This window comes from Odontesthes bonariensis, chromosome 16, assembly GCF_027942865.1.
Source record: "Odontesthes bonariensis isolate fOdoBon6 chromosome 16, fOdoBon6.hap1, whole genome shotgun sequence".
NCBI classification, from domain to species: domain Eukaryota; kingdom Metazoa; phylum Chordata; class Actinopteri; order Atheriniformes; family Atherinopsidae; genus Odontesthes; species Odontesthes bonariensis.
In genome coordinates this window covers 10736012-10762390 of record NC_134521.1, presented here as the reverse complement: position 1 = coordinate 10762390, position 26379 = coordinate 10736012, and the positions used below count along the sequence as shown (strand labels likewise).

The 26379-nt window shown below is 45.5% G+C and overlaps 4 protein-coding genes across 11 annotated transcripts in view; 2 read left to right on the top strand and 2 right to left on the bottom strand.

Moving 5' to 3' along the window:
* The window catches only part of LOC142402231 (sodium/potassium/calcium exchanger 3-like), a 29428-nt gene extending 25124 nt beyond the window's left edge, over positions 1-4304 (top strand). For both annotated transcript variants that reach the window (XM_075487807.1, XM_075487808.1), the window contains one exon: positions 957-4304. In XM_075487807.1, coding sequence (XP_075343922.1) covers positions 957-1067 — 111 coding nt within the window. In that variant the 3' untranslated portion in view covers positions 1068-4304. The remainder of the gene's footprint in view (positions 1-956) is intronic.
* A 71-nt stretch (positions 4305-4375) lies between these two features.
* Positions 4376-19841, bottom strand: dpf2 (double PHD fingers 2). Of its 3 annotated transcripts, none has more exons than XM_075487809.1 (12): positions 19763-19841; positions 17787-17947; positions 17342-17449; positions 11294-11472; positions 11114-11206; positions 10960-11038; positions 10465-10506; positions 8217-8354; positions 7982-8113; positions 7772-7884; positions 6588-6669; positions 4376-6438 (listed from the first exon to the last, which is right to left on the bottom strand). In XM_075487809.1, the coding sequence occupies exons 1-12, from the start codon at positions 19792-19794 to the stop codon at positions 6356-6358; spliced, it is 1242 nt and encodes a 413-aa protein (XP_075343924.1). In that variant the 5' UTR covers positions 19795-19841; the 3' UTR covers positions 4376-6355. The 3 variants fall into 3 exon arrangements, with proteins under 3 accessions (XP_075343924.1, XP_075343925.1, XP_075343926.1); XM_075487810.1 differs by lacking the exon at positions 19763-19841 and adding an exon at positions 19569-19729; XM_075487811.1 differs by lacking the exon at positions 10465-10506.
* Positions 12322-17214, top strand: LOC142402234 (uncharacterized). The gene is made up of 2 exons (XM_075487812.1): positions 12322-13661; positions 17011-17214. Exons 1-2 carry the CDS (start codon positions 12630-12632, stop codon positions 17011-17013), a joined length of 1035 nt encoding a protein of 344 aa, XP_075343927.1. The 5' UTR covers positions 12322-12629; the 3' UTR covers positions 17014-17214.
* Positions 19842-20951: 1110 nt separating the features above from the next.
* sptbn2 (spectrin, beta, non-erythrocytic 2) overlaps positions 20952-26379 on the bottom strand; it is a 46796-nt gene continuing 41368 nt past the window's right edge. For 2 of the 5 annotated variants that reach the window (XM_075487802.1, XM_075487804.1), the window contains 5 exons: positions 26105-26182; positions 24916-25094; positions 24473-24646; positions 24330-24372; positions 20952-24221 (listed from right to left, as the gene is read on the bottom strand). In XM_075487802.1, coding sequence (XP_075343917.1) covers positions 24009-24221; positions 24330-24372; positions 24473-24646; positions 24916-25094; positions 26105-26182 — 687 coding nt within the window. In that variant the 3' untranslated portion in view covers positions 20952-24008. The remainder of the gene's footprint in view (positions 24222-24329; positions 24373-24472; positions 24647-24915; positions 25095-26104; positions 26183-26379) is intronic. The other 3 variants (XM_075487805.1, XM_075487806.1, XM_075487803.1) reach the window with 2 other exon arrangements.

Here is a 26379-nt window from a genome sequence, read left to right as displayed (position 1 = left end):
ACACAGCTGGGACACTTCTCTTCTCCTGACACCTTTCAGCTGTAACAATGTGACGTACAAGTAGATGAATTAGTTTTATAGATTAGAAAAGGTTGAAACGTGTTTTTAGGGAGTCATCCCAGCAGATCTGGCTCCTCCTACTGCAGTGGATCTGGAGGAGAGTAAATCTGTGAAACCTTTATGTCAGCGTGGGGTCGCTTCTTGTTGTTGCCCAGCCCAAGTTTAACGGCATACCTCAGTAAAAAGACATCGAGTGTCAGACATGTGTCCGATTTGAACAGATCTGAGTGCCCAAACAAAGGTTTTAGCAAAGAAAAACTGTAGTTAAAGGGATAGTTCGCCTCTTTTGACATGAAGCTGTATGACATCCCATATTAGTAATATCATTTATGAACATTTTCTTACCCCCTGCTGCATCCTGTGAGCCGAGTTCCAGCTGAGTTTTGGCGTTGACGAAGGTAGTCCAGCTAGTTGGCTGGGGTTTATAAAATTAAAGCGTTTTGCTTCTCAAAACAATATGCGTTCAAAAGAGTAATACATTTGCATCACAAAATCGTTCTCCAGGAAACAGGCAAACAGGCACTGCTGTCTGCAGGCGGCAGCAGGCAGTGATACGAAGGGAGAGAAAATAGGGCCAAGCGATTGTGAGGTCTGACTTTTTCCTGGATGAATGATTTTGTGATGCAAATGTATTACTCTTTTGAACGCATATTGTTTTGAGAAGCAAAACGCTTTAATTTTTTAAGCCCCAGCCAACTAGCCGGACTACCTTCATCATCGCCAAAACGAGGCTGGAACTCGGCTCACAGGACGCAGCAGGGGGTAAGAAAATGTTCATAAATGATATTTCTAGTATGGGATGTCATATAGCTTCATGTCAAAAGAGGCAAACTATCCCTTTAAGGTGAATCTTTTCCCTGCCCTTTGACTCTGCTTCGGTCCCCATCTGCTCTCAGGTCACGAGCGTTCATCTGAACCACTGGAGGCTGGACCGCCGGCTGGGTCTGGGTCTGATATTCCTCTACGCCATCTTCCTTCTCTTCTCCATCCTCTTCGGGCAGATGTAAGGCCTCGGGGTCAAATGTCAAACGTCCACCTTGTCAGTCGACCTTTTTACCAGACCGTCTTTTAACCCGAAGCCAAAAAAAAAAACACAAAAAAAAAAACGAGTGACAGTGCTGTTGTGTTTCTTGTAAAAACTTCTGTGCTCTTCTGTAGGAGTCACCGCGGTGATAACGTTCGACTACACTAACATACGCGTCTTTTAGCACGTTTTTTTTGTCCTTTTTGTACAGTGCTGTGTTTGATTACAGTGTTTTGGTAGGGTGACTTAGCCAAAAATATATCGCGAGGCAACAGATGGAAGCAGCAGTGTTTGTAGGTCTTTATTATCGTTTAAAAAAAAGGAAGCGACACTGACGACATGATCCTTGGAATTTTTCTACTTCTCAGTTTTTTGCACTGTTGCTATTTAACGGCAAACATTATAATAGTATAGAAACCAAAAACTGAGCGGAAATTCTGCATCTTGTAACAAATTTCATGCCTCTTTAAGTTCTCCCGGCCTTTTTTTTTTTTTTCAGCTCACACCTTCTTATAAAGCTCCATTTTTCCAGCTAAAGCTCCAGGATACTTTACAAAAACAACCAGCCAATCAGCTGACAAATACAGATCTGAACCGCTTTCGCTCGAAAATTTATCGAACAAATCTCACGCTGTAGCTATCTTATTAAAGCAATAAGCCGATAGAAGTTTCAACTCGGAATAATTACATATAATTTCCTATTTATTTCTGTTTTTTTAGTGTTTGAGCTGTGAAAGCTCACTGCAAGCACAAGTCATTGCTGATAGAGTAACTTTACAAGCTTCCACCTGGTGCTGGCTACACTGCCTCTTTTTGGAATATTTTGTTTTTTATCTGGCAGCACTTATCAAACAGTTCTAGCGGGTTTTGCACAGTTGCGCTTTTACAGGAAGGGGGAACTTAAGGGTTAAAAACAACCTTCCGTAAGGAAATAAATGTCCAGAGGCTTCTAGACGCGTCAAAAAAAGGCTGAAATCAAAGACGATTCATACTGCTGTGTCATGCTTGCGACCAGGGGCGATTTTAGGATCTGGTCTTTAGGGGTGCCCAGCCCCCAGTGCTCACAGAGGCACATTTTTTCTCACTAATTGAGGCGAACTAGTACATTTATAAATTTTGGAGCCGTATTAGTTTTGCTTTGAGTAGTGTTTTCCCCATCAACATTCAATTTGGACCTCTTCATTTCAAAAGACTGTGGGCTCGACAGGGATAACAGAGAGCCTGAGACAAATACTGAAGATAACTCAACATTTATTTTGGGAGTAAAGAGTTAAAACAAAAACAAATGCTAGAAAATAAATAAAATGGTCACTAAATTAATGCATCCTTGAGCAAAAAAAAAATTGTTTTTGCATAATATAATATTTTAAAAATGTGCTGAGCCAGGGGGTGCCGAGCTATCTCACGGTGGTGCCTTGGCACCACGAAAAATACCCTAGCCTCGCCCCTGCTTGCGACTATTTTTCGAGCTATGTTCTGAATGTACAGCGTTAGTGTGACAGTATAAGATGCATTCAAATGTAGCAGGTGGCACTGAATTACAGCAAACAATCTCTGAAACGCTAATAAAAAGGAGACTTTTAGATTAGTCGATGTTAAAAACAAAAATGCACATTATCGTGACAATACTTTGTCTAACTACTTCAAAACAGCGAGCACGAGTAGGCTACAGCACAAGTAAAGAGATAAACTTAGTATTACCGTATTTTTAAGTCTTATGAATATGAAATCTAATATATATATATATATATATATGATGTACTTCTGAGTGTCACAAACTTTGATGACCGAGTGCAGGTTAGTAATATACTTCATGTTTAGGTACGACAATCGATGTTTTGTAATGTTTCTTGCACATTTTACGAGATTTTTTTAAGTTTGGCAAACACTCAACAGCCGGGACGGACTCAAACGCAACGCGAGCAGTCACGTGACGATAGAACGCGCGCGTCTGTCAGTTCTGCGGTTTTATGTCTGAGGACTTTTAAACCATCTGATCCTTGCTGGGTCTTTAAAGGGTTTTACAGCCACATTTTATTCAACAGAAGATGCAGAAACTCTGTTAAATGTTTAAAGTTTGTGACATATTTCAGCCAATCATGGATCATTTTCTGCATTTTTCAGTTTTTAGTCGACAGTGGAATATATGACGTGTAGTTGTCCATCTGTAACATCTAAATCATCTTCTTTTATCGTGTCCTGACATGTAAAACCTGAGAACTGAAAGCCGACGTTCTTTCTTTCCTTTTTAAACGACTTAAAAAGATGCTGTTTGTTCATTTTTCATTTCTACTGAGTGTTCCTCAATCTGGGCACGTTACGGTTTAACTTTACGGAGGAACTTTCAGTATTTGGTAATTTTTTGGTTCTTTATCTCTGTGAATCCGATCGATTTATTAGTTGTTGTTTTTTTCAAATGATTGTACAATAATTATCACCGTCCACCAGTACTTTAGACTGTTTTTAAATGTTAAATTACTTACCTAGTTTTACAAGACTGAATGTCTGAAAGAGACTTGTTTTGTTGTATTTTGATATTTTTTAAAAAGATACATAATGTAAAGCCTATTTGTGAATTATTGTAAGAGAATGAATGCATATTTGTGTGTTTAATGGACTGTGAAGGCTTTAAAAATCACACGCGCGCTCCTCTCGTCCTCCATCCTTAACGCCATCTTTCGTCTCCGTTTTCATCCACCGACACGCTCGACCTTATCGTGGAAAATTGAGCTCCCGAAATGCAGGTTTAAGCGAGGTTTAGAGAGAAGGCGAACTTCCTGAAGACGTTTTAAACAAAACGGATCTTCCATTTTCACTCCTTCGGTTTGTCAAACGTGAGGAACCATCAACTTAAATGATTAAATTGAGAGTAAGTAGTGACTGTAAAAGCGTTTCCTTCTGGAATTAAACGTGTTCTAGTTCAGGGTCTTTTCGCACCCTCATCATCTCCGTCCTCGGTCGACTCCCACCGACCGGCCCGCGCGCTCCTGATCCAGCTCCGATAATAACGATCATATTAATCCAAACAGCTGAACTCAGTTCTCCAAAGAATATTCTGTTCATTCTGTTGTGATGTTGGAGGTAGATGATATCTTAGAGTAAAACTTTACTGCTTTAGAGATTGTATTGGATCCTAGAAGACTGTTGTATTTTGAGTGCAATAAAAAAAAAAAAAAATTGTGCAATAACGACGGCTGTTTTGAACCTCTGTTACCGAGTCGGAGTCACACAGATCACCTGCATGATCTGGCATCTCTGCGTGTGCACATGGGACATCAAAGAGAAACCCAGTTTATAGTGCTTAGTATTTTATTTTCCTGAAGACATTTTTTTATACAATAAAACATTCCATCACAATGCAAATAAAAAGTCCACCCAAAGAGAATTCACCTACTACGTAAATCTATGATCTTGATTTAAATATTACTTATGGAGCGATTCTCTCCCACAGCTCGAAAGCAATCTTCTTGCTCGTGGGTTCGCGGGAAACTAAGCCGGTCAGCGTTTGCCTCTTAATCCCATTACGGATTACTTTGCTGCTTGTTTCGAGCTTTGGAAGAGAGCGGCTCAGCCGAGACCTGGATCACAGGATTATAACTGGAGGGCGAAAAAAAAAAAAACGTCCCACACATCAGGTACGCCAAAGTTATCGATGAATACAAAAACAACAGATAAATATTCTAGTAGCCACCGTGTCTCTAGATAAAAACAGTAAGTTTAAAACATGTGAAAAGAAACCGAATGACACTCGTGTAATGCTTTAGTATTTGTTAGTTGGTTATTGGAACATGATAGCGTGATTAATTTATATTACACCACTTCCCCAACACCTTGAACGACCTAATTCTGAAACGACTATGTAGCATATGAGAGTGCAGACAATCACCGAACACGCACTTTGTTTCACTGTAAAATAGGCAGTTATTGAACACGGACACTGCGGCTCCGGCACGTTTCAACCCTTTAAATACTGTTTCTGTTTGAGGTAAAGTAGCCGCCGCAGCAGCCGTTCAGACAGACTTTCTATAGACCTGCCACAGAAGGAAACTATTGCATAATAAAGCCCCTAAAAGCAGCGACAGAAACAGCAGCGTCCCCAGGACTGAGCAAACAGACGAAAAAGCTCTCCTCTACAATCCGTAGCCGCTGCCACAGTCTACCTGTGATAACGTTTTTCTCTTTAAATTTACAGTATCGCACGTTACGCGAGTCCCCGTCATGGCAGCATCATACAGGAGCTCGAATATTGCTTTTCCACAGTGAGGAAGTGACAACCTGTGAGATAACTCGCGCTTCCGTTGCATTACAATCTAATGGACGCCGGTTTCCAGGGCAACGATTGGCGAACTGCTAGAACACAGCGATATTATTCCCTTTCCCGGATCTGGAAGCGTCACCGTTACATTTTCACATCCGTCACACAGGCGGCGGGTGTGCAGAACAGTCATTTATCACCGGCAGGTCGGCTTTGTGTTGCTGCATTCTGACAAAAAATTTTTTTAAATGGATGAAACGTGCACGTTAAGTGCAGCTCAGTCAGCCAGCAGCACGCCGTCTAACCCGCCAACATGGAAATCCTGCAGCTTTTGGAGCCACTGACCAGAAACTAAGGGTTGGTAGTTTGTTTCTGTGAGCTGGTGTTTGGCTGGTGGCAGCGGATGAGATGGGAAAAAGAAACCAAAAACAGCAATCTCAGCAAAAATCCCTTTGACCGCATCAGTCGGATCATTGAAGAACATTTGGTCGTTGATTTTCAGAAGGGCGCCGATAATAAAAGACCCTTTCCTTTTCCTCCAATTTACACATACTTAACACTATTATAGACTATAGAAATATATAAATATTATAAAATGTCTTTTCTCCATTAGCAAGCATGGGCATGCCGTTTAATTTTCATGATTCTGCTCGAGTCATGAAACGATTACATTGCAGACAGTGACGAGGCTTCAGCAACACTATGTAGAAAAGCTGAGCAGGACGTGATAATTTGGCTGTTAATGCTGCATCTCTGACACGAGTGCTGCCATGTTACACTAAGCAGGTGATAATAAAAACCTATCGGACTGAATCTGAGGTTGGAACTGTGTAACAGTCATATCTGACGCTAAGTGAGGCCAGGCTCGCCGGGTATACTTCCCTTTTCACAATTAGTCGGCCCAGGACACCCGAGTCCCTCTGAGGTGACCCTGCCGGGCAGTTTATCGTGCGTCTTCAGGGGGGAACCATATGTGGGACGGTTGGGTGACGAGTGAGAGCCGGCTGGAGTCGCCATCACGACGAGGGGGCGTTCTGGTTCTGGTATATGGATGCCTTGTCTTTCAAAAGGTCCAGACATAGATGACAGCTCCAGCTCCCTGAACGCCACACAGAGAAAAGCTTCGTGTTACAATCAGCTGTCCAACTTTATCCTGCATGTTTGGGAACTTCAGTGCAATGAAAATGCTTTTGGATCAACACGTGTGAACCACTCATGGTTTAATGACTGTTCTCGTGGTGGATTTACCTTCTGGAGGTTCAGACATGGGCGGGTTGAGACAGTACATGTGATAGCCTCGATCGCAGTCATCGCAGAACAAAAGCTGATCCTGGGGACAAACGTTCAGAAACAAAGAAAAACTCCTGAACAATCCTGCTTCACTAAGTGGTTAGCATGTAATATTCAGCTTTCATAGACAATCTGTGTTGTTTTTTTCCTTTTTAATAGCGCTGGGCGAATTAACTCGTTATTATCGCGTTAACTCATTAGTTACTTAACGCCGATACATATTTTATCGCACATTAACGCATGTTTTTGTTTTTCTTTTATAAAAAATTAAAAATTTGAGGGATTTTATGCCTTTAATGGATAGGAAAGTTCAGAGAGACAGGAAGCAGGAGGCCAAGAGAGGGGGAACGACACGCAGCACAGGGCCGTCCGATACGGGACTCTAACCGGGGCCAGCTGTAGCGAGGACTATAGCCTCTGTACATGGGGCGCCTGCTCAACCCACTGAGCCACAAACCAATCCGGTTTTATTATTTATTTTATTTTATTATTGTAAAAGTCTGTTGCTGTCTGCTGGGGAACAGGAAAAGAAAGTAATCGGCGGACCCATTAAACATGGAGAAGGGTACAGAACTTTTACTCGGCCATTTTCATTTTAAAGTTCTTCCAGACGGCAGAGTCGACAGAACCACAGTCATCTGTAAACACTGCCAAGTTGAATTGTCTTCTCAGCGTAGTAGTTCCAGTCTAAAATATCACTTAAAGGCAAAACACACAACTGATAGCAGCTAGTCATTCAAGGAAACAGACAGTGGAGCGAGGCTTCTACATAAAAACTACATCAAAATGCTGATGTTAAAAGTGTGTTTGCACAACAAATGTTATGGCACTTTCATTCATATGGCAGCACATTTAAAATAAAACTAAATGCTAAAAGCTATACACTACTTTTGAATTCATTTTTGGATTTTGCGTACAAATGCGATTAATCGTGATTAATTAGATTAAAAATTTTTATCGTTTCCCAGCCCTACTTTTTAAATCTTTAAAAAATATAAAAAAATCAAAGGTCTAAATGCTCTGAATGACACTTGAACCTCTCACTTCATCGTTAGCATAGACCTCAGTGCTGCCGCTGTTATCATTAAAGTGTGTGAGTGGACAGAAGTGGACACATCAGACGGTTCATCCAATACACTCACATCGTTCTCCGACGTGCCGCACATGTTGCAGCACTTGCACTCTATGCACTGCCAGCGGTACGTCTTCACGGCGGCCATCATTACAGGAGTGAACTGCAGGCAGGAGGGGTGGCCTGCATCGAGGGAAACAGTTTGTTCTCACCGTCACAGCTACATGGGCAGTTTTTTATTTTTATATATATATATATCATCGATACAAGCAGAAAGTACCTGAGCGTCCACAGTCAGAGCAGGACACCAGCTCCTCCGACTGGCCCGTCTTGTGGTTGGTTTTGGAGTCTCCCAGGCAGAAATCACAGTAATTATTAGGCAAAGCGAGCCCATCTGGCCCTTTCTTAGGAGCTAGTTGGCAAAAGGAAAACAATCTGATTATCAGTTCCTCACAAATCCAGCCAGCTGCACACAGACACTGTATCCCATTCCACTTCTGTTGCCGGTCTCTTACTTTTTGGCTCCTCGGGCAGCGGCAGGGAGGACTCATTGATTTCCAGGTCTTCCTTCTCCTCGCCCTCCTCCTCAGCCAGGTGGGAGTGGGCGTAGTGGTAGCTCAGGCCAGGACGGTTCTTGTAGCGTTTCCCGCAGACTGCCACCAAAATGAGAAAAAACAACGTGCATGAATATGAAAACAGGGAAAAGCATTCAGTGCTTTAATGTAAAAGGTGATGAAAGGGTATCAGACAGTTTAAAATGTCTTTTAAAGGTACCTTCTGAGACTAAATGAGGGAGTTAAAGATAAATAAAACCCTGTTTAACAGTCTGTGGGAGACAAAGAGACTTAAAGGACCAGAATTAGATGGAAAACAACACCTGTGCAGCTTCCTTTAAGGCTCTTGTGTGGTGGTTGGATTGAATTCAGTGTGACGGCATTAATGTGGTGATCAGCGATAATGTGTTAAGGTATCAGAACAGGCAGAATGAATGACACACGGGCAATGAAACTGGGCTGAAAGATAAATACTTTGGGACGAGCATGAAAGCTTCTTCACAGCCACGAGCCACTCAGAACTGAGGCCCCTTTTAAAAAACGCATGCTCAGCACAAAACAGCCGTTAAAAAGGATAAAAAACTGTCCAGTCGAACTTTCATTTCCCAACAAATTACAAACAAATCTTTAAAAACCAGCCGACTTTCTGCTTTCACTGCAAATCATAACAGAAAAAGCGGAACATCCGATCTTAATGGGTTAAGATAACATCTTAATGTGCCGTCACACATCTGCAGTTAGTAAATTAAACTTGTGGCTTCTTCCTAAAACTGCCTTCATCTTCAATTCAAGTTCCTGAGACGCACCGATAGTGTTTAACGCCTAAATTACACCAGCTAAGAGACACCAGTGACTCGTCTCATTTCACTTTACTTTGACATTAATAATCTTTGAGGCTATAAACATTATTATTTTCATTTCAACTAAGAGAAGCCAGCGTGGTTGTGTGAGGAGGATCGACTTTAAAGGCTTTAAAGATAAGAGGCTGTGTGACGGTTGTCATAACGCTCGAAGACGATACTTCCCTCTTTCACATCCATATAAGCGCTGGTTTTCATTTCCTCAAAATGTAAGTTACCCTGCTTCCTGATGTGTCATTTTAAAAGAAAGTCGACTGTTTGGAAAGCATCTCAGAGACTAAAGACAGTTGTGTGGCAGAAGAGACACGAAAAGTCCTTCAAAAGGTCAAGCAGACAGTTGTGAAATGAAAATTTACAGGATGCAGAGGTGTTGAAAAGGGGAAAAAAACAAGACAAAACACATACAAAATCAACTTGTTGGTATTAAAGGGATAGTTCGCCTCTTTTGACATGAAGCTGTATGACATCCCATATTAGCAATATCGTTTATGGACATTTTCTTACCCCCTGCTGCGTCCTGTGAGCCGAGTTCCAGCCTCGTTTTGGCGTTGACTGAAGGTAGTCCGGTTAGTTGGCTGGGGCCACAAAAATGAAGCGTTTTGCTTCTCAAAACAATATGCGTTCAAAAGAGTAATACATTTGCATCACAAAATCGTTCTCCAGGAAAAAGTCAGACCTCACAATCGCTTGGCCCTATTTTCTCTCCCTTCGTATCACTGCCTGCTGTGTAGACCGTGCAGACCGAGCAGTCCCCTGCTTCCGAGCAGCAAACACTGTAACAGGCGCGGCTGTCGGCAGGCGGCTGAACGCATTCATATGAAGGGAGAGAAAATAGGGCCAAGCGATTGTGAGGTCTGACTTTTTCCTGGAGAACAATTTTGTGATGCAAATGTATTTCTCTTTTGAACGCATATTGTTTTGAGAAGCAAAACGCTTTATTTTTGTGGCCCCAGCCAACTAACCGGACTACCTTCAGTCAACGCCAAAACGAGGCTGGAACTCGGCTCACAGGACGCAGCAGGGGGTAAGAAAATGTTCATAAACGATATTGCTAATATGGGATGTCATACAGCTTCATGTCAAAAGAGGCGAACTATCCCTTTAAGTATTTAGACGTAAGAAAAAACACAAAAGAGGGGAAAACAGCAGCAGCATCCAGCTCCACTGTGACTGATGTCTGGGGATGTGTTGTTCTACATCTAAGTAACCTGAGAGGGACAGAACGTCTACGATGAGCTGAACTACACAAAGCGTAAATCTACTCGGTAACACAGATAGGAAATTAAAAACAGGCAGTCAAGACAAAAGACAAGGCAGACTGGAGGGAAAAGTAATGAAGAGAAATATACCTCTTTCAGAAGGTTTTGAAATATGCTTTTGTTTGATAGTGTCTGAAAGAGAGAAGAGAAGGAGAGAGCACTGACAGAGGCTCAGAAACAGGCTCAAAGACTGACAGAGTCAGTCAGCAACGCCCCGCTGCTGAAAGTCAAACTGCTTCACAAAAGAGGAAAAAAAAAAAAAAACACATTCAGCAGTACAGATCTGGAGTCTGACAATACCAAAGAAGTGTCAGGAACACTTACAGCTTCCCAGAGAAAGATTTAAAATGCAGGTTAAAGGAAAGTATGACATCATAATGGCAAAAAAAAAAGTCTAAACTAGGTTCAGAAATAACAGATTTAAGAAGTCTGACAAAGAACAGAGAGAAGATGGAGCACAGAACATTAAGACGAAGGGAGGAGGTTGAGAGGAAAGGACTGCGAATGTAACTGCTACCAAGATCAGCAGAGACCCTCGACCCCAACCTGAGCTCACATGCTCTGTTCTGGCCTATCAGGACTCACTGTCACAGGCGTAGGGCTTGTCTCTGTCCTCCAGAGCCGCCGTGTCCAGCTTCTTCCGGCTGCTGCCGACTCCTCGACCCTGTGGACATTACTCAGGTCAACAGACGGACCGGGGTGAAAAAACACGTGTCGATGAGAATGAACAAGTCCTTACTTTCCCTTTCCCTTTGCCTCTTCTTTTGGGCGTGTCCTCCTCATAGTCCTCATCATCGAGGTCATCCAGGAAGTCATCTGGCTCGAGGATTCGCTTCAATGAAGCAAAATGAAGACAGACACGTCTTAGAACTCATCTCTAGCCTAAACGACTTCGACGTTTAACACTAAAAACAAGAACCTTTCTAATTCGGGCAGCGGGGTTCAAGCTCCCAGTGTAATCACTCTGGTTTGAATCCTCCTCTGATCCCCGGAGGTCTGCGGCCGTCCGTTTGTCCAAGGAGTCGCCCTTCAGCAGGGCCTCCAGGCTGCTGCCGTCCGACGACACCACAGCATCCTTCTTCAGTCCTATATCAACCTCTGTGATAAAAAACACTCTACAGTATGTTTCACCTCCTTCTGATGCACATGTAGATTCACACTGAAGAAATATAACACAACAAACTGAATCCAAATGGAAAAACCTCTCATTAGTGATCAAATTACAGCAGAATGAGAAATCCACATTTTTCTTCAAAGTCTTAAAGGGATAGTTCGCCTCTTTTGACATGAAGCTGTATGACATCCCATATTAGCAATATCATTTATGAACATTTTCTTACCCCCTGCTGCGTCCTGTGAGCCGAGTTCCAGCCTCGTTTTGGAGTTGACGAAAGTAGTCCGGCTAGTTGGCTGGGGCCACAAAAATAAAGTGTTTTACTTCTCAGAACAATATGCGTTCAAAAGAGTAATACATTTGCATCACAAAATTGTTCTCCAGGGAAAAGTCAGACCTCACAATCGCTTGGCGCTATTTTCTCTCCCTTCGTATCACTGCGTGCTGCCGACAGCCGCACCTGTTACAGTGTTTGCTGCTCGGAAGCAGGGGACTGCTCGGTCTGCACTTCGGTCTGCACAGCACGCAGTGATACGAAGGGAGAGAAAATAGCGCCAAGCGATTGTGAGGTCTGACTTTTTCCTGGAGAACAATTTTGTGATGCAAATGTATTACTCTTTTGAACGCATATTGTTCTGAGAAGCAAAACACTTTATTTTTGTGGCCCCAGCCAACTAGCCGGACTACTTTTGTCAACGCCAAAACGAGGCTGGAACTCGGCTCACAGGATGCAGCAGGGGGCAAGTCAAATTTCATAAATGATTGTGGAGGGGGGCGTGGTGCATCAGGTGCAGAGGAGAGGTGGAGAGGTGGGAAGAGCTCGGAGGACGGTGGGAGGGGAGATGATTGGCACACCTGTACATCGTCGGCTAATCATTCTCCCCTTTATCAGTAGCGTGCTGGTCCAGGCGGAGGGGAGAGGGATGAGAGATCGAGGACGGGGCCAAGAGAACGGAGAAGCAAAAGACGAGCAGAGCAGGAGAGCGGGTGTTCGTCTTGCCGTTGGGCTGAGAACCTCGATCAGGAGATAAAAGTAATAAAAGTCATTGCAAACCAGACAACGGGCTCTGCGTGTGTGTTGGGTGAACCCACGGTGGCAAACAGACGTGTCACACTGGCGCCCAACTGATCCCGACACAGGATGTCAGAGCCGGAACAGCCCGTGCACGCATTGGCAGGAATGCTCACAGAACTCGCCAGGATGGGCCAGGACCAAGCCGCCGCGAGCAGACAACACCTGTCAGCGCTGCACACGCAGGCGGAAAAACAGACGCGGCTGCTGGAGGCAATGTTGGCTCGGGCAGGGGCAAGCACACCGGGCCCCTCACTCGCAGGAATGACTGTGCACAGGATGACAGCTGAGGATGACGCACAGTCATTCCTGGACATGTTCGAGGCAACAGCAACGGCGTGTGGCTGGCCCGCGGCGGAGTGGGCGGTGCGGCTGCTACCGCTGCTGTCAGGGGAGGCGCAGACGGCAGCGCTCTGCCTGCCAGCCTCCAGCCGAGGGCGGTACCGGGACGTGAGGCGGGCTGTCCTGGACCGCCTCGGCTTCTCCAGGGAGGACCACCGGCGGAGGTTCCGAGAGATAAAGCTGGGGCCCAACGACCGCCCGTTTGTTTTCGCCCAACAGCTGAAAGACGCTGCAACCAGGTGGCTGCAGCCAGGGGGGTCGGCGGGGGAGGAGCTGATGCTGGAGACGGTGGTCCTGGAGCAGTTCACAGAGGGGCTCCCGAACGACACCTCGGCCTGGGTGCGGTGCCATCGCCCGGCGGACCTGGCGACGGCCATCACGCTGGCGGAGGACCACCTGGCCGTCCACTCCCGTAACCAGGCGCCGGTGGTTCGGCCAGAGCCTTTTACCCGTCCCACACCGGCACCCCGCAGGAGACCTCCACAGCCACCCGGACCACCGTACAGTACAGCCACCCGACCCACCCCGCTTCCCCGGTCTAACCAGCCTTCTCCTTTTCTCCCGCCACAGGGCCAGCGCGCTACGGACACTGTTCTCAGCCCACAGACGGTCCCTCAAGCGGCAGTGCAGGAGTGCTGGAGGTGCGGACGACCCGGGCACTTTCGCCGGGAGTGTCCGCTCATGGAGGTCGGTCAGGTGATCCGGGTCGTCGGCCCTGCAGCACCCTCCGCCGGTCCGGGAGGGACGTACAGCGTTCCGGTAAGGATTCAGGGGGGTACACATCAGGCGATGGTGGACTCAGGCTGCATGCAGTCCATGGTTCACCAGAATCTGATTCGGCCCGGGGCTTTGATGGAGGCGAGCTGGGTGGAAATTAAGTGTGTGCATGGGGATATTCACAGATACCCTGTTGCTTCAGTGGAAATTCGATATAAGGGGAAAAAGCATAGAGTGAAGGCTGCGGTTAGCTCCCGCCTGGCGCACCCTCTTATTCTGGGTACTGATTGGCCGGGGTTTGATAAGCTAGTGGGGCAGTGTGTGGGGGTGCGCTCACGACCAACAGGATTAGCGGATATGTGCGCTGTGCTCAGCGGTGACGCGAGGTTGTCCGACGCTGCAGACGGGGAGGGGGAGCCGGCAGCGCCTCCACAGGAGGCTCCGCAGGTTCCCGTGTTTGACTCCATGGAAGATTTTCCACTTGAACAGTCTCGTGATGATACTCTACGCTTTGCCTTTGACCAAGTGATACGAATTGATGGTCAGATGGTGCGCCCTGACGCAGCGGTATCATATCCACACTTCTCATTACGGAGGGACAGGTTATACCGAGTGAGTCGTGACACTCAGACTGAAGAGATAATTACCCAGTTGCTGGTACCAAAAAGCCGCCGGGAAATGGTTTTCCAGGCGGCTCACTACAACCCGATGGCTGGGCATATGGGGTACGAAAAAACACTGAACCGTGTAATGGCCCGTTTCTATTGGCCTGGCATTAGAGCAGACGTTCGCCGCTGGTGTGCGTCCTGCGCTGAATGCCAGTTGGTTAACCAACCGGCCATCCCGAGAGCGCCGTTGCGCCCGTTACCACTGATCGAGGTCCCGTTTGAACGGATCGGGATGGACCTCATCGGGCCATTTCACCGGAGCACACGTGGATTCCGATTTGTGTTAGTCCTGGTGGATTACGCAACTCGATATCCAGAGGCAGTGCCCCTGCGCACCATCTCCGCAAAGAGTGTGGCGCAAGCGCTGTTCCAGGTTATCTCCCGAGTCGGGATCCCGAAAGAGATCCTGACTGACCAAGGCACCCAGTTTATGTCACGAACACTGAGGGAACTTTACGGATTATTGGGCATCAAGTCTATTCGTACCAGTGTTTACCACCCGCAAACTGACGGCCTCGTCGAGCGCCTGAACAAGACTTTGAAGTCCATGGTCCGTAAGTTTGTGCACGATGATAAGCCAAATTGGGATAAGTGGCTAGATCCTCTGCTGTTTGCAGTGCGCGAGGTTCCCCAGGCCTCCACGGGATTTTCTCCCTTTGAACTGCTGTTTGGCAGGAAACCACGCGGGGTTTTGGACCTGGTAAAAGAAAGCTGGGAGGAAGGTCCGAGCCCCAGTAAAAATGAAGTTCAGTACGTCCTGGACCTGAGAGCAAAACTCCACACACTGGGTCAGTTATCACGTGAGAATTTGCTCCGGGCCCAGGAACGTCAGCAGCGGCTGTACAACAGAGGATCTAGGCTGAGACAATTTACACCGGGAGATAAAGTGCTTGTATTACTCCCATCTCATAACTCTAAATTACTCGCCAAGTGGCAAGGGCCCTTTGTGGTCACACGGCAAGTGGGTGACGTTGACTATGAGCTTGTGCGATCTGACAGGGGAGGTGCGACACAGATTTACCACCTCAACCTCCTCAAAGCATGGAGGGAGGCAGAGTCGGTTTCTCTGGTGACGACAATTGCAGAGAGAGATGAGTTGGGGCCTGAGGTGCCAAAATCAACCAATCCCGCCTCGCTCCTTTGTGAGAACCACCTCTCTCCGTCACAGAAAGCAGATGTAGCCAAGTTGCAGCAGCAGTACGCTGATGTGTTTTCCCCCCTGCCAGGACGCACAAGCCTTATTCAACACCACGTGGAGACTCACCCGGGCGTGACAGTGCGTTCACGACCCTATCGGTTGCCTGAACACAAGAGAAAAGTGGTTCAGGCAGAATTGAAGGCCATGTTGGAAATGGGTGTGATAGAAGAGTCCCACAGCGCCTGGTGTAGTCCCATTGTTCTTGTAGTCAAGAAGGATGGGTCTATTCGGTTCTGTGTGGACTATCGCAAGGTGAATGATGTTTCACAGTTTGACGCCTATCCTATGCCCCGGGTCGACGAGCTCCTGGATCGCCTTGGCACAGCTCGATTTTTTACGACGCTGGATTTGACCAAGGGGTACTGGCAGATTCCCCTATCTCCAGAGTCCAAGGAAAAATCGGCCTTCTCCACTCCGTACGGTTTGTACCAATTTGTCACACTTCCGTTCGGGTTGTTCGGGGCCCCAGCCACGTTCCAACGCCTCATGGACCGGGTGCTGCGGCCGCACGTTGCATATGCTGCCGCCTACCTGGATGATGTGATCATCCACAGCAACAGCTGGGCGGAGCATGTGCGGCAGGTGGCCGCGGTGCTCGAGTCACTGAGGCAGGCGGGGCTCACGGCCAACCCGAAGAAGTGTGCAGTTGGACGGAGGGAGGTACGGTATCTGGGGTACCACTTGGGCGGCGGGCAGGTGCGTCCGCAGGTTGACAAGACAGCAGCGATTGCAGCCTGCCCGCGGCCCAAGACGAAAAAGGAGGTGAGGCGGTTTTTGGGGCTGGCCGGTTACTACCGGCGTTTTATTCCCAACTTCGCCGAGCTGACCAGCCCCTTGACCGACCTCACCCGAAAGGGTGCCTCAGATCCGGTCCAGTGGACGGATCTGTGCCAGGTGTCGCTTGAGAGGGTAAAACAGACCCTCTGTGGGGAGCCTCTTCTTCACACTCCTAACTTCTCTCTCCCGTTTACTCTGCAGACTGATGCATCGAACAGAGGGCTGGGAGCCGTGCTGTCCCAGCAGGTGCGGGGTGTCGACCGCCCAGTGCTATACATCAGCAGGAAGCTGTCCGAGAGGGAGGCCAGGTACAGCACGGTGGAGAAGGAGTGCCTGGCCATCCGGTGGGCGGTCGATGCTCTGCGGTACTACCTGTTGGGGCGGCCATTCACCCTCTGTTCGGACCATGCCCCCCTCCAGTGGCTCCACCGCATGAAAGACACGAATGGCCGGATCACCCGATGGTATCTGGCCATGCAGCCTTTCAAATTTAAGGTGGTCCATAGGCCGGGGACGCAGATGGTCGTGGCCGACTTCCTTTCCCGCTCCCACAAGGAGGTGGGGGGGGGGAGTAGGTTAGGCCGGACAGCTCCCCGGCCTAAGTCAGGCGGTGGAGGTATGTGGAGGGGGGCGTGGTGCATCAGGTGCAGAGGAGAGGTGGAGAGGTGGGAAGAGCTCGGAGGACGGTGGGAGGGGAGATGATTGGCACACCTGTACATCGTCGGCTAATCATTCTCCCCTTTATCAGTAGCGTGCTGGTCCAGGCGGAGGGGAGAGGGATGAGAGATCGAGGACGGGGCCAAGAGAACGGAGAAGCAAAAGACGAGCAGAGCAGGAGAGCGGGTGTTCGTCTTGCCGTTGGGCTGAGAACCTCGATCAGGAGATAAAAGTAATAAAAGTCATTGCAAACCAGACAACGGGCTCTGCGTGTGTGTTGGGTGAACCCACGGTGGCAAACAGACGTGTCACAATGATATTGCTAATATGGGATGTCATACAGCTTCATGTCAAAAGAGACAAACTATCCCTTCTAAATCTCTTCTAACGGTTAAAATGGAGACCGAGCTGAGCTGAGGTACCTGACTTTACAGGAGGGAAGATAAGTCGGGGGTCCTCTGGAGGATGAGATTTCCGTTTCTTCCTCCACCTCCTGGCTGGATAAGTGTAAAGCTGCCCAGGAGCCATGCCTTGGAATTGAAAGAGCCCATCCATCAGCATCACACTAACCTCACTCATACAAAACCACGACCAACAGAAAAACGTCCATCCATCATACTTTCCTGAAGCACTTTTAGTGTTCTCACTGAAAGCAGAGAGTCAGTATAAGATATCCGACTCAGTAGCAGTTTGCTTTGCTAGTGATGTTGTTATTTCTATATAAAATGTTGTAAAACTGACAGACGGCGACCAACTCTTGTAAGACTTGTTCAATTTGCCCCTCATAACTTATTCCCCAAAGCTTCTTTTAAAGAAATCTCACGTTTAGCTCTGGGAAGCGTTTCAGGGAGCATGCTTACACCTCACCTGGTCCCCTGTGTCTCTTCTCCATCCATATGTAGCAGTTGCTCTGAGCAACACCGGTCTGAGAGTCGAGGAAGGGCATTCGAACGCTCCTCTCGGCACAGAGCCTGGCATTGTAGTTGTGACACTGCTCCAAGGCGTCTCTGTAGTACTGCTCTCCCAGCCTGACGAAACAAAACCAGAGAAAGATGAGTCAAAAACAGCTTAAAGGATAAGATCGGTTTTTTGACATTGGGCCCTTGATTTCACATTATAACATGATGTTCTACTCACCCCTGCTTGTTGTTGAACATTTGGAGCTGTTCCGAAGATATTCGCGAGGCGTCTGGCTGCTCTCTTGAGATATTCGGCCATGATACGGTTTCCTATGGGCAAGCTTATACAGGCACAAACAATGCTGTTTATAATTTATTAATTACTCTACACTAGCACTGATAACGTGGAGGTGCGTCGCTTACTTAAAAAAATCCGGGTTATTGTAATTTTGATTTTTTTGTCGTAAAGTGGGTGTTACTGACGTCCTCGTCGTGCTACTGCCACAGACAGCCCACAGACCTGCTGCCTATTTATTCATTCGGCTAAAATTCAAAATTAGTAACCCGGATTTTTTTAAGTAAGCGACGCACCTCCACGTTATCAGTGCTAGTGTACAGTAATTAATAAATTATAAACAGCATTGTTTGTGCCTGTATAAGCTTGCCCATAGGAAACCGTTTCATGGCCGAATATCTCTAGAGAGCAGCCAGACGCCTCGCGAATATCTTCGGAACAGCTCCAAATGTTCAACAACACGCAGGGGTGAGTAGAACATCATGTTATAATGTGAAATCAAGGGCCCAATGTCAAAAAACCGGTCTTATCCTTTAAGACTTGGTAGTCAGCACCACCCCGCCCGTGTTTTTTTTTTTAAATCAGCATAAATGAGCTGCATACTTATTTCCCATTAGGAAAGCTAAGGCTGAATGCACTCCAAACTCCTGACAGACATCTCACTGTTTGTTCAAACCACTCATTTCCAAGACATGAGGAGGAAATGAAAACAAAAGGTCTTATCATCCAACTCCTGTAGCTGTCACAAGCACTCTTCAGAGCTAAAGAAACACCCATTATACTGGCTTATTCTTTTAGTTTTAAGCTGTTTTCAAAGAGGTGAAAGGGAACTACTCAAATTGTCTTTAAAAGTGATCTCAGACTGCTCATTTATTAAGTTGTGCACAAGTCAGTGGGTTTTAAATATAAAATCAAATCATTACTTGTAAAAAAAATAAATAATACCAGAGAATGATGAGTGTATGTGTCGTTTAAAGATTTAAATATGTATTACTATTCTAAGCAGTGCGGTCGCACCGACGCACGCAGAGGCAACGGAAATGGAAGCACGTTTGAGCACAGACGGCTCGAGTCATCAAAGCGTTAAACTTTACACCTTCCAAAAGTTGCTGTAAGCGGATCTTAAACTTGACAGCTAAAGCGATTACTCGGGTTGGGCTTTCAAAATGAAAACGCTGACCTTCTTTCACAGCCTTTTAATTCATTTCAACCTAGTCAACCGGTCGCCGTAAACAGCGTTGGACACAACAGTCTCTTTAGCTTGTTAGCGCGTGAGCCACCTAGCTGCTCCACTCATCGGACGTTAGCGGCACGTTAGCCGTTTCAGTGTAAACACACAACGAGTAACCATAATTTCCCAATAAGTACACATACAGCCAGATTTTACACATTTTCTACCAGCACCGCCCGATGATTTGTGCTTCAAAAGGGTCAGCTGCGTGTCTGCTAACTTACACTTCCATTCCAGGATGTGAACACACAGACACGACGCTCCGTTACCGTTGGCTAACCGTACTACGTCAGTTTGAATGTTGTTAAGCTAACCAACTAAAGAGTCAGTGACGGTGTGGTCAAACAGCCGTTTCTGTGTGACCGCGGTGTGTGTCACCTGCCCAGGTGTAAGGTATGTAAAGGAGTCCGGCACTTACAGTTTGACAACATTCTCAACAACAGCTGCCATCTTGCTTTGATAAATGAGTAAAGTGCTTGACGGGTAATGAGTGCCCTCTATCCGTACTTGTAGGCAGGAACGGGAACGTAGGTCCAAGCGCCCCCTACTGGTTGCAACGTGCTATTGTAGGCGGATTGAAGGCAACTCTCGGCTTGTTATTTCAATAATAACAAAAAAAAACGTTATCGTTTGCATGTCAGGTACGGATTCCTCTTCTTTTCCAGTAGATAAACACTTATATTACGACGGAACAACTGTTTTGTGGCATCTTCTTCTATGACAGGTTATTAAAAAAAAAAAAAAGCTAATACTGCGTTTGTAGACCACTAGAAACTCGGAATTTCCCGATATCACACAAGGACATATTAGGGGGGGAGGATCCAAAAAGACAAAAAAAAAATTTAAAAAGCAATCTAAACTCACATTTTCAGGTCAGTAATTCCGGTGACGTTTTTCAGCTCCAATTTCACGAATTTTTACGTAATTTTCCCTAAAATACTGCACGTTTTTTCACACGGTATATAAAACTACATGTCTGTCGAAGAACGTTTGTAGGTCACAGGAAAGCCACAAAATAAAGCCACGATAATTTTTTTCCACACCGTTTTTATACACTGGAGACGAAAATGACACATTTGAGGTCTCGTTTTGCACCTTTGAAGGAAATTCACCTTGAAAGAAAATTAAATTCACCTGTAAGCAATTAAATATAAAACTACTGTAGCTAAATATCAGGTCTATTTTGAACAAAACAGCGAGAAAAAATAAGACCGGGTTCAGTGGGTAGGCTGGCCACAGATCCTGGGACAAGAGTGCAAAAGTTGTACCCGATTCCTGTTTTGTCCAGTTTTACCTTAGAAAATAATATAATTAGTGCTGTTAACGCCTTAAAGATGACGGGAAATTAATCAATCCTGAGTTCAAATGGACTCGTGCAATACACGAGACACCTACAGAAGAAGAATCGTTACCAAAAAGAGAGTTTAGAATGACTTGATCTGAACATTAATTGAATTTATTCTCGCTTTGACATCACATGCAGGGGCTCGAACTGAAGATAAATACAGTACTTGTGTTACATATGATGTGACATAGATAAACGTAAAAATATTCAACTTGTTATCCATTGAGGAAAAAAAAAAAGAAGAAAAGATCCTCCAAAAACATTCTTGATTAAACCATGTTTTATTATTCCTAATATCGGATGTAGAGATACAACAAGTCAACAAACAGTATTTTCGATTTGTAATGAAAATGCTCCACAGCACACTGACATCGTGTGGAAGGGTCTGGTATTACAGACACGTACCTGAAAATGGACAGCAGTTGTAATTTTTGCAATAAGTTGCATTAGTAACAGTAGTATTAATAGTAACAACAGTAGCAATAATGATCATAATAGCAATTAATAATAGTAGTGGTATTAACAACTCTGGAATACAGAGGAAGGAACATTCGTCAAAAGTAATGAGAAATGAAAGGAGGAGGACAGGCTTATCAAATGCAGCAAGACAGACCACTGGATGAAAAAAATACAAGCTCCCGCTGGACAGCAAATATCCTAACTTTTCCCAAAAAGAGGAAGCTCAAACTGTCATCAGTCTGTATTTGCTCATATCTAATACTCAACATGTAAAAGCTGTTTTTTTCTTAATTAAGCACTTGGTTGTTACAAGAACTCATAGAACCAAGAATCTGTTTGACATCAATAATGCGTAACTTTCCAATGTTCTGGTGGAAGCTCACCAGCAGCACGATGTTATTTTTAAAAGGATGTCGAGCGAGCTTGTGTACAGGATGTCAAGTATTAAGAGCCGTTTCTGCTTCACGTGACCAATTTGGCCAAAGTAATTTGAATCATTCACATTCAAATGAGCTAATGGGAAAAAATACACCGTGTGTGACCTCTGAGCCGTTGATGCCGTGTCCAGATGTTTCGGAGCGGAGAAAAAGAATCAGTAAGTAACTAAAAGCAGCTCATCCATCGGGGAGGAATGGCTCCTCCATCCAAAACCGTGCACGACGTACGCAAACTGTATCGGCTCGCTTCATGTATGCTGAGTGGTTCCCAGATGGGTTTCACGAGATTGAAACTTTCCTGAAACCAGGAGCTCTGACACAGACGAAGGATGCTGAGTCCCACCGACAGAGACAAAGGCAAGTCTGCGTGCTTTTTTTTTTACTGAACCCGGTTCAGAAATTTGTCTTCCCTGATTCAGAGGGTCTCTGATCTGTTCATTCGGAGGGAGGAATTAAGGCCAAGCTGTCCTAACGCTTCAAGCTGAATTTACCAGCTTCGGAGTGTTGCTTCTGATGTGGTAAAAATCACAAATTGCAGCAAAGTTCTGATGAGACTACGTTGGACTTTCACTGAGCTACATTCACCGGATACTGCAAACGCCCCTTTTTTTGCTCTAAACATTTACATCATTGAGGAAACTAACATACCTATCACCTCTCGTTTGTTTCCCCATCATCTGAGACCAGATCGAAACGATCTCGTCTTCATTGATTCAATTGGTTGGTCTCCAATCCCGACTATAAGATGATCTCGTGTTTTCAGAGTACATCGACACAGAGGAGAATAAATGGCAATAATTCAGTACACACACACACGTATAAACCTACATTAAATCATGCCACATATAATAGAAAATTTCTGACTTTTTCCCTCTCTGCCACCACTTGTGAGCAGTAGTCGCACATTGCATCTGCATTTATAATCCACCGACATACATTAGGTCATTGCCACAGGGCACATTTTTAACATTCACATCTTTGTATTAAGAAAACCTTCTTTTTAGGCTGTTTGAATGGAGGGTGAGTGCGTTAAAAAAAGGGGCTCAGAGTAAATGTAATGGGTTCAAGTAAAGCTCAGGCTTCCATCTGTCAGAAAGCCTCTAATGTTCACACTCCTCGCTTCACCTGTCATGAGATCTGTCAGCTGTCCGTATGTCTTGCTTTTTCCCTGCAGTCTGCCACAAAAAAAGATGTGCTTCAGCTTTTTATCTACAAATAACACCCCCCCTCCCCTGGTGCCTTCACACCAGCACACAGAGAGAGAAGGGAAACAGATATTAGAAACGGAAAGCAAAAGAGTCTCGAGGAAAACATCGACGGTAATGCCAGCTTACGTGTGTTTAAAAACCAAAACGGATGAGAAATCATTCCGGTAATATTCGTTCGTCTGGTTTCGTCTGCATTTGAGCGCTGAAAAGTGGCGTCGACCATCTGGACATGTTTGATCAGGAACAAATAAACATGCAAAATCCACAGCACCACAACTCGCACACACACACACACGCACACACACACACGCACGCACGCACGCGCACTAGAAAACTAATCTTCTCTGCTTTGTACAGAAAAAAAGAAAGAAAGTTGAAAATCAAGCAGAAAAGATCACTCAAAAGAACTCAAATACAGGCAGAAATCAGAGATTAAAACAAAATAAAAACCACTTATTAAATATAGATAATTTTTTCCCGATGAAACTCGTTAGCACTTACTGCAAACAGCTAAAATTTGAGCTCATATTTGTTGCTGCAAAACACATCTCAGAAAATTTAATTCCTAAAAAAAAGAAGAAAACGTACGAGGGGCGAGCCCGACATCCTGCACTAGTGGAACCAAAATTCGTTTTTCTCTCCACAACATAAATCAAAAATTATCTACTAATTAAGTTGTTGTTTTTTTTTTTTTTTTTCAAACCAGCAATTGCAAAAAAGATAAATAGTAATAATAATAACAATATCAATAATATTGATCAGGTTAATAATAACATCAATACCAGGAACGTAAAAAGAGACTAAAGTGATGGCTCCCAGAAGAGAGCGCGGGGAGAGGAAACCGGCCCGTTGTTGTTGTTTTCTTTAACGTGGCGTCACAACAGCTCTGCTCGCCAAGACTCACCGGAGAGAAAATACTCCTGTCGGTCCTGTTCTGGTGGAGCAGAGCTGCACTGAGCCCAGATGCCTGCTGCACCTGTCACTTCCTCAGACTACAAAAGGTTTCATTGTTGGATGTGAAACAAAAAGTGAGACGACGGATAAAACCTGTGAGATTCGGAGATGGGGGGGTGGGGGGGTGGGGGGTTGGGGCGGTTGGGGCTCGCTCTGAGAGCAGTAAATGTGTGAGACCTGCGTGTTCTTTTCTTTCAGTCTGCCACAGTCTGTTCGATTGTTTCGATTAATGTAGTTTTCGGTGATTATTTTACAAGTGTTCTATTTCTTCTTGCCGAAGAAGCTGAACCTCTTCTCGCGATCCTTGTCTTTCCCGTCTTTGTTGCGCATGGTGACGCCTCCGGTGTCGCCTGAGCTCGGGGAGATGGGAGGCATGGTCATGGCTCGGCTGAGGGCCCGCGGACCTCCGGGCGAGTCTCCCGATCCCGTTGGAATGGAGCTCATGATGGAGCGAATCCAGGAGCTCATTTCCGCCTTAAAAACAGACAACAGTGTCATTAGGCTTCGGCATTCGTTTTCTGCAAACACATTCGGTTCGTACGGACTCATTTTAGCAGCATAACTCTGTTGTGTAGCTCTCACCTCATCCTTGGCTTGGAATAGATACTCTTTCCCGTCTCCTAGTCTGCAGACACAAGGTGGAGAAATGAACCGCATGGCAGAGATGAACTATAAAACGAGACGTCTCACTACTTTACGATTCTGCAAACTTGCTGTTTTCTCACCTTAGCTTGAACACATATTTCCTCTTTTTATAATCGTGGGCTATTTCACACACAGCCTCTCCCAAGCTGATGGGCACCTCGCCGTGGTACGGGATGCCGTTGGCAGCGCTTTTATTGTCTTTATAGAACCCGAGACTTCCTTTTCTTAGGACACAGTACACATTCTGCCAGGATCTACGAGAGGAAATAAATCATGGTGAGCGTAGGATGGTGCTACTCCGCCTTTTCCTCAGCTTATATGTGACCAGCTGCCATAAAACACTGCGAGTCTGAGCCAACAAACTAAACAAAAGGCGGCAGTTTAGCGCCGTGCAGGCCTTACAGACAGACTAACTGAGTTTAGCCTTTATTCAACAGGTATAAAGTGAGGATTAGCCTCAGTATGGGTCGTGCAAGCTCCAGTTTAAACTGTGCAGCCTCTCTTTGTCACACCAAATCCTCACCTTGTAGCTGCCTTTTTGCTGTGGGACTCCATCTCCTGTTTTCGACAGAGCATCCCCTCCATGGTTTCCGGGTCAGAGTCCGCTCCGCCTCTGCTCGGTAAAGTGGCCGATGGATCCAGGCGAGAAGAAGCCAGGCCACTGTCTCTCCCCGGCCCGTTAACAGACTCAGACTCTGAGCCCTGTGGTTAAAAACCAGGACACGACGGGTGGTGAAAAGGTGGAAAAATAACAGAACCGGATGAATGTAAAGGAGTAGCAAAGCAGCCGTTTACAGCCATACATGAAAAGCCATAATGATGCACTGCTTCAGTACGTGTTACACCGACAGTGTGGGTTGACAGAATCCATATCATCGCACAATACACTGCCATTACTCATGCGATTACAGTTTCACACGGCTGAGACATGAATAACAGGAAACATACAAACGACAGGGACCAGGGATAATTTCAGATAATTTCAGAAAATCAGACTTGCTGTCTGACTTTTATCTTATTTTTAAATTAACATCTAGTACAAAAGGACATAATTATCATCATATCTTTTCTTCTTCGGTCTAATTTCAGTCATTTTGTAATGTAAACAGTAAACTACCGTAAGCTAATAAACACCAGTTTTATTCTGCAGCACAAAGCACAGACAGAAGTCCACTCAGTCACAGTTCAGCTACAAGGATTTAGTAAAAATTTAAGCTCTTACTTCCAACTATTTGGGCTCTTATTTACCATATGAATCCCTTTAAAGTACTCAAGTGTAAAAATTGACGACTTGGGTCCGTCTTTTCCTCAATAAACCCTTTTCTACAAACAGTTGTCACACGACTGCTTCACTTTGACACTCAAAGGAAACACACACATAGAAGGAAAGACTACAACCAGCTACATATAAAATACCACTGAACAGCTCCACGTTTACAGTCACTCCTGTCCTGGTCAATACGAGCACTTACGCAGCAGCAGGCTGCCATGTGTTTGATCCATGAAAACAATCTGCTCATGAATCTGCATCATGCTTTTTTAAATTGCAATGAGGCTCATTAATGAAACCGTGTGGCTCATGAATAAATAAAGCAATGGCGGTGGCTTCTTAATAAAGGAAAAAGAGGCACTGCGGTTGACCAGGAGCTGAGTGGAGGCTGTGAGGAGAGCGAGGGGGGAAGCTACAAAGCTGACCATGGCTTAGTACTCACACGCTCCGGCTGCTTTGGCTTACAGACACGTTTAGGCTCTGATTTCTTTCCCACTGACAACGATAGCGATAATGACTGCTGGTAAAAACGCAATGAAAAATTGTTAAGGAGTCTCTGTCAGTGGCAGAAAGTTGGAACGTTAGTTCAGGCCTTAAATCTTTTAGTTCATCATCGGTGACAGGGTGAGCTTTCATCTGCCAGTGAGGAGATTCAGTTAGATCGTATGACATGCGTGGAAAGGGACTGTTTTTCTACCCGCCCACCTCCTTAAGAAC